This window comes from Lithobates pipiens, unplaced genomic scaffold (assembly GCF_037356315.1).
Source record: "Lithobates pipiens isolate NorthernLeopardFrog02 unplaced genomic scaffold, aLitPip1_a1.2 Scaffold_8, whole genome shotgun sequence".
Classification (NCBI taxonomy): domain Eukaryota; kingdom Metazoa; phylum Chordata; class Amphibia; order Anura; family Ranidae; genus Lithobates; species Lithobates pipiens.
The window spans coordinates 618,495,340-618,503,414 of NW_027507903.1; the positions used below are offsets into that span (position 1 = coordinate 618,495,340).

Here is an 8,075-nt window from a genome sequence, read left to right on the forward strand (position 1 = left end):
CCTTTCTATATATATATATGTGTATACACACAATACTTTTATTTTTAATACATTACTAGGATTTGTTTTCCTAATGAATATGCCACACTCTATGAATATTTTTTTTATTTACATTCAAACTCTTAACTTTTGCTATCAAAGATTGAGTGGCACTATTCTCAAAAGATAAGCTGGAACAATCTACAATAAATTTAAAAAATATATTTCCAAAGTGAATTACATTGTCCTCATCAATGCTAAAAATACATTAATTAGTAGGCAATTGGACAATAATTGAGCCACCTCTGGGATAGAGAGATGGTGTTGTGAAAGAATATATAAAATGGTCTTAATTTTCCCATAACAGAACAGTAGAAGAAACGTAGACTGTCATAATATTATGCCAGGTAAAGGACAAGCAATGCACAATTTGCTAAATTGACAATTGACTAAAATTGGCCATACACCAGTAGAATTTTAGTCAAAAGGTATTATTCTCAGAGCATTCGTTCAATTCTCTAATGCTTAGTGGAATCAAATCAAAGTTTGTTGTTAACCGTAGTGACGAGAAAATTTGAAAAGAAAATCTGTAAGTGAAAACCCGTACATATAGTAATGAACTTTTATGTCTGTGATTCAATTCAAATAGTAGGTTTGGATGAAAATTATAGGACTTCAAAAGAAATTAGATGACTCAATGACGGCAAGAAAGGATGCTCTGATATTTCAGAATTTCTGTACGAAATTCTACTGGTAAATGGCCAGCTATTGAAAAAACAGTTAGGCCCCTTTCACACATGCGGACATTATGTCCGTATTTCATCCATCCGTTTGCGGATGAAATACGGACATACATGCATCCCTATGGGACAGCGGGTGTCTGCGGATGAACATCAGCAGACACCCGCTATCGTCCGCCTCCGCTATTGTCCGATTCTGCAGATGGAGGAAAATCCTATTTTTCTATCCGTCTGCAGAGCGGATCGGATGAACATGGACAGACGGTCCGTGCTCATCCGATCCCCATAGAGGAGAGCGGAGAACTGACAGGGCGGTCCCTGCACAGTGTGTGGAGACCGCCCTGTCCGCAGCCGGCTCAGCGGGGACAACGGAGCGATCCCCGCTGAGCGAGCGGATCTTCACGGGGCGGATCATTACTGATCCGCCCCGTGTGAAAGGGGCCTAACTGTCTTCATTGCAACAATATCTTAAGAAAACTGAACATGGAGAGTTAAGCACAGAAAAGAAAGGAACCAATGTATCATATGGAGTAATAATGATGTACCTGCAATAGCTACTGACTCCTACCTAATTTTTCCACTACACCCCACATTTCGAAACTGTGGCTTAGGGTTTGTATCAATGAGTTTGGCTTGCTTCTGACATTTTTTTATTCTTCCCATATAAGTCAAAGCCCAGCCGCTCATCCACTGCAGGAGGGAAGCAGGTCAAATCGACCAGCCGGTCATCCACTGCAGGAGGGAAGCATCTCAAACTGATGCCATGGGCACAAGTTTAAAGGCCATCAACATAAGCCCATAAAGTGATCCTGTTGCTCATCTAAACACCAGCCAATGGTCCCTTATTTTAGAAATGAGCCAGTGAGATCTTCACTGTCTCAAACAGCCAGAAGTACTGTCCTTATCCACCACTTCCAGGTGCAGATAAAGTGTCCCCTGCCGACTCCTGTCTGCTTTTTCCACACCATCCCAAATTTCAGACTGTGGTTGAGGGCCGGTTTCATTGGACTTTTGTTTGCTTCAGACTGTTTTTTTTATTCCCACATATGTGAAAACCCACTTAAAGTAGGTCAAATGGTCCAGAGGGAGGTAAACTGCACCTGGCAATGAATTCTGAATGATCTTAGCCCTTGTACACACGGTCGGAGATTCGACGGAATGTGTCCGATCGGACTGTTTTGTTGGATATTCTGACCGTGTGTGGTCTCCATCGAACTGTTTCCGTTGGAGTATCCGGAGTATTACTTGTTGGTAAAATTTTCCATCAAAATGCTCCGATCGGACATACTCCGATCATGTGTAGAGAATTCCGATCGGACAAAGTGCCACGCATGCTCAGATCAAATTCCTACACCAAAGCTATTGGCTACTAGCCTGAACATAGTCCCATCGTAACGAAATAACGTCATCACGTCGGATTTTCCGACAACTTTGTCCGACCGTGTGTATACAACAGTTTCGGACAATATCCGTCGGACAAAATCTGACGGATTTGGTTGTCGGAATCTCCGACCGTGTGTACAAGGGTTTAGAAGCATGTCAAACTGATACCATCAACACAAACCCAAAGCCTATTGACGCAGGCCCCTAAAGTGACCCTGTTGTTTGTATGAAAAAAATCCACCTAGTTAGATACCTCCCAACTTTTTGAGATGGGAATAAGGGACACCTTATAGAAAAAGTATGTAGGCATAGGACATACCCCCTTTTTTTTAAACACTTCTTTTCCTTTATATTGGCTTTTGAAATGTACAAATGCAACAATTTAGAAACTGGGTGAAAGGTTTAGCACTGGGAAACACTTTTTGATAAATGGTGCATTTTTATACAGGTATATGTGTAGCGCTGGCTCCTGAAGAACATGCGCTATGTGTTTTTCAAAGTTAAAGTTACACCTGAACTGCTGTGGTCTGTTGCTGCATCAGAAGTTCTGCCCCTACGTGGGTAATGTTTGGCCCCTGTGTGGGCAACACTGTCTGTATTGAAAAACCCAATAAAAAATTGTTAAAAAAATAAAAACAGTTACACCTGAACTGTACACATAATTTACCGAAAAGAACCGCGCTGTCCTAAGGGCCGGTTCACACAGCGAGGCGTGGCGAGGCGTCTCCGACTTACCTCGCCGCGACCTGCGGGGAGCTCAGCGGCGACTTGCAGAGGACTTCTGTATAGAAGTCAATGCAAGTCGCCCCCGAAGTCGCCCCGAAGTAGTACAGGAACCTTTTTTCTGAGTCGGAGCGACTCGAGTCGCTCCTCTCAGAACGGTTCCATTGTACAGAACGGGGGCGACTTGCGGGAGCGAGGCGAGGCGAGCCGTGTCGCCTCGCCTCGCTGTGTGAACCGGCCCTTAGTGTGAACTTAGGTCGTGTGTATTCCCAATATGGAAATCGAATATTATCACAGTATCACAAATCATAAAGGAAAAATGTGTCAGTGAATACTACTACATAAAAAAATGTGAAAACAAAAGACCTAGTAGCTGAAAGAAAAATTGATATATATATATGGTAACGTCCGTAACCACAACTCAGTAGGTACAAAAATGTATATCCTATAAATTTAGCTAACAGACGGTGCTGAACAAAACGTTAATTCAAGTGAGAAAACATATTATATTATTATACTGACAAAAAAAAAATTATTATTAATAATATAATCACATAAAAATGTCCAATTAATTAAAATCAGTCCATAAAAATAATAAAAACACCACGTGTCAGATGTGATATTAATGTATTTCCAAGGTCTTGTTCAGAAAATTCCAGCAACTCGGCAACTGAAAAAGTGCACCACCACCATAAGTGAGGATTGGCTCCTTACCAGATGTTCTAAGGTTGTATGCTCTAAAAATCAGACCAGGCTGTATACACTCATCAAGCGTCCATAGACTCCACCCATAGGTCAAATCGTTAAACGGTCAGGTTCCAATGTTTGACAATAACCGGTCAACCATAGAGAGGAGGAAAAAATGCTCCAAATAGTGTAAAAACGTTTTATTAAAAATAGTAAAAAACAGAAAATGCACTTACAAAAGTCAAGCACAATGGGGCATGTCACAGTAGGTAGCGCCGGCCGGACGCGAATCCTCTACTCCAGTACCCTTTCACCAGTTGGTTCGTTTAGAGGCAATAAATAGCGTGTCACACCGCCCACACCTGAACTGTAGTTTGGTTTGGGTACAATTGTCTAAATTTAGACTTCAGCATCAGTCTGACTGGGCTATGAGATGTTCAGCCTGGCCACAGGGGGCACTGTCTCTTCTGGCAGGCATGGAACTATGGTCTGGTCAGGTGCTTAAATTACTCTCGCTCACCGCCCAGTGGGAGTGGTGCTCTTACTGTGCTTTCTGGGAGAGGGTATTTAAGATGCGGACGTCACGTGGTTCGGGGTTCCGGTCCAGAAGGATGTACTGACTTCATGGTCCTGGACCTCCTGACCAGCCCCCAGGAAGGCTATGGCCTGGGGTGTGGATCCACCCGATTTTGTTGTCTCAGCCTGAGGCAAGGAAACTAAAGGAGGATTCTGAGGTGTTTGGGTGCTGTCTCCGGTTTGGGAGAGACCCAGTGACTTTATGCTATCCAGGGGAGGACTCTTCAGAAGAAGGCCACGTACGGGATGGTTTCTTAGTAAGAGCCTGGAGGAGCTGAAGTACCCAAGAGAATCCGGTCTTGTGGATATCGCCAAGCTGGCTGAAAGATCCAGGTATCCCACCAGTGTTTTTCAAGTTTAGTTTCCCTACGTGTTCTACGACAACGCCTGTGGCAGAGACATTATCTTGTATCTTCTACAACAAAGTCTGTGGCAGAGACTTGTTCCTGACTAAGCACATTTTTGGCTGCTAGGCCTTGTGAGAAAGGGACTGTTCAACTTGAGTGATCATCCAGCTCCGAATGGCTATTCTCTGGATGCAGTCTAAGTAAGCAAGTTCTTCAATACTGACTTTGACACTAATGCCGCATACACACGATCGAATTGTCTGGTGTACTTAGTCCGATGAAACCCATTTCACCGGACAATCCGATCGTGTGTGTGTTTCAGCTGACTTTTCCAGCGTGAAGTCCGGCGGACTAAGAAAGTATTTTTGCACTCCAATCTTCCCGTCGGACTTGAGTTTCAGCGGACAATACGTTCGTGAGTATGCTAGTCCGGCGGACTAAGAATGACGCATGCTTAGAAGCAAGTACGAAAAAAGGAAGCTATTGGCTACTGGCTGTTGAACTTCCTTTTTCTAGTCCCGTCGTACGTGCTGTACGTCATCGTGCTAGCAAACGCCAGACTTTCTGTGTGTCCGTGTGTGGCCAAGTCCGTTCGGTAGAAAGTCCGCCGGACTATCCGCCGGATTGTTTGCCAGACTATGTACGCCGGACAATTCGCTCGTGTGTACGTGGCATAAGAGTACCTGAACTTCCTTTCCAACCCTCTGATCCCATTAAAAAGAGACTGTTCATAGTCTACATTTTTGTAAATAAAATCCAAATGTCATTACTGTGTCTTGTAGTTACATAGAGACTTCTGGGAGGAACCACAGGGACATGCTATCCAATACACCTAGAAATGTCAAGGGGTAAATATTTCGTTTTTTTCTATTAGATGGAATATTAGTGGGGACATGCACCATAAATTTACTTTCAAATTCAAGAGAAATTTTCTCTATTGTCAGTAGAACAGGTGACCCTATTGAAAGATAATCTTCTTTCTGTTGACAGTAGAACAGATGTCTCTATTGAAAGATTTTCTTATTTTCTTGTGACAACTTCAATATTTTGGAATTTTCCCACACTTTTAGTCCCACTGACAATGGTTACCAGTACAAAAAGAGAGGGTGACACTGTCGAAAGGGCAAAGGCTCTAATCCTTCCCTATGCTACTCAAAATGTAGATACACATTAACAGGGCTGCTGTTAGAAATCATGGGGCCCCATACAGCCTACAAGGCAACAATCCCCCCCCCCCCCCCCATATATCAATTTTTTTTTTTTACAAAAAATACACTAAAATTATTATTAGCGGACACAAACATAACAGAGAACCTGTGTAAATGAGCCCTTTTATAATAGGACAGGGAGGGGGAAGCAATTACAGGAACAATGCTCTGTGTCTCTCCCTGCAGCAGCTGAAAGCTGGTGGGTGGAAGAGAAACCAGCTTTTATCTGCTGCAGAAAGCAGCACAGGGCATCTTTCTGTAATTGCCCCTCTGATCGACAAGACCGATTCCTCTTGGTGTTAGGGCCCCTCTGTGTGCCAGGGCCCCCTACAGGAGGACTGGTGGTCCCCCCCTATCAGCGGCCCTGCACATTAAGCAAAAGTTTGTTATTGTGGACAATGTCCTGACTGTCTCCTGTCTTGTGGCATTTAGAAAATCCCAGTAGGAACCATACACCGGTCACAGAATTCATCCTTTTGGGCCTTGGAAACCTCAACAGCTTCCGGATTCCACTCTTCATCACCTTTCTGATGGTCCATATTATGGCCTTAACCAGTAATGGGCTTGTCATTGTCTTAGTTGTGGTAAACCAGAGTCTCCACTCTGCCATGTACTTCTTCTTAAGCCAGTTGTCTTTGTCGGAAATCCTCTTCACCAGTAACCTTGTGCCCAACATGTTATGGCTCATATTGGTAGGAGGTGGAAAAGTAACCATTACCAGATGTATCTCTCAGTCCTTGCTACTCGCAGTTCCAGTTCTCTCTCAGTGCTTGCTGCTGGCCTCTATGTCCTTTGATAGATATGTGGCCATCTGTAGACCATTATATTATACCAACATCATGACTTTTGGACATCAGCTTCAGATAGTTCTCTTCTGCTGGTCGGTGGGCTTCACACTCTCTTTTGTAGTTTTTGTTTTCTTAAAACGATTACAGTTTTGTGATCTCAACGTAATCAATCATTTTTTTTGTGATGTTAATCCTCTCATGCAAATTTCATGTTCCGATACACACTTCATGAAATTGCTTGCATATCTAGTTTCAAGTGTTGTCGTTCCTTTTCCATTCATGTTCATTGTGGTCACCTACATCTTCATCCTTCAAGCCATCCTAAAGATCCCGTCCACCACTGGCAGAAAGAAGACCTTTTCTACGTGCAGTTCCCATCTTATTGTTGTTTGTACCTTCTATGGCTCTTTGTGCTCAGTCTATATTTTGCCACCTAAAGAGAGCACTGTAAACATCAATAAGTGTTTGTCCTTACTATACATCTTGGCGACTCCTCTCTTCAATCCTTTAGTCTACAGCCTACGGAATCAGGATATAAGAGCTGCCATCATTAAGTCTATCAGAATGTTGAGCTTACAAAGACTGTAGCCTGCTATTTTCCTTTAACCCCCCTGACGGTATTCCCGAGTCTGGCTCGGGGTGGAATTTTTATACCAAAAGTGGTAACCCCGAGCCAGACTCGGGACTGCATCGCTGGATCCAGGAGGAGGTTTACTTACCTTCTCCCTCGGATCCAGCATTGTCTCCCCGCTGTACGAGCGGGCCGTGTCTCGCTCGATCTATCACGGACCCGATCTCCGTTCCCTGCGAGCGTTGCGACGCACGGGGATGGAGATCGGCGCCAAATTCAAAAAGTGAAACACACAGTATACATACGGTATAATGTAATCTTACAGATTACATTGCTGTATGTAAATATTTCACATCCCCTTTGTCCCTAGTGGTCTGTCCAGTGTCCTGCATGTAGTTTTATATAATAAAAACTGTTCTTTCTGCCTGGAAACTGGAGATTGTCCATAGCAACCAAACTGTCACTTTACATCAAAAATGGTTTTAGACCAGCTAGAAAACAGCGATAATAAATTGGAATCACTCGCAGAATTGAGCGATAGCGATTTGTGGGGAGATCCGTCATCAAATACTGAAAAGTAATGACAGTGACAATTCTGCAACTGAGCAAATTTCAGTGTTTTTGATTTGCTTACATTATTGAATAATTTTTATTATTGTTATATTATTATTTGGTACAATTATTTATAGTTATTTATTATATTATAATTTATGATTTCATTTTTCAAACTTTATCATACCCGGGGATGTCTGCTAGACTCTGGTTTGGACAGATTTAAGAGAGTTATTCCTAAGAATTACAGGACTACAATATAAAACGCCAAATTTTCATGCAAAATAATTGTCCCGCTTTTAGCACCTAAAATCCAAAATAATCGTACCGCCAGGGAGGTTAAGTAATAGATATCCTACAACTAAATTATATTATGAACCTGCAAAACGTAACCACTTAAAGAGGAGGGCCGTTTAAAAAAAAAAAAAAAAAAAAAGTCAGCAGCTGCAAACACTGCAGCTGCTGACTTAATAAACACACTTACCTGTCCAGGGCGCCCGCGATGTCGGCCGCCCAAGGCC

The 8,075-nt window shown here is 42.9% G+C and overlaps 1 protein-coding gene across 1 annotated transcript; it reads left to right on the forward strand.

Moving 5' to 3' along the window:
• Positions 1-972: 972 nt before the first annotated feature.
• On the forward strand, positions 973-7,019 carry LOC143962358 (olfactory receptor 6X1-like). The gene is made up of 2 exons (XM_077471652.1): positions 973-983; positions 6,089-7,019. The coding sequence occupies exons 1-2, from the start codon at positions 973-975 to the stop codon at positions 7,017-7,019; spliced, it is 942 nt and encodes a 313-aa protein (XP_077327778.1).
• Positions 7,020-8,075: the final 1,056 nt, after the last annotated feature.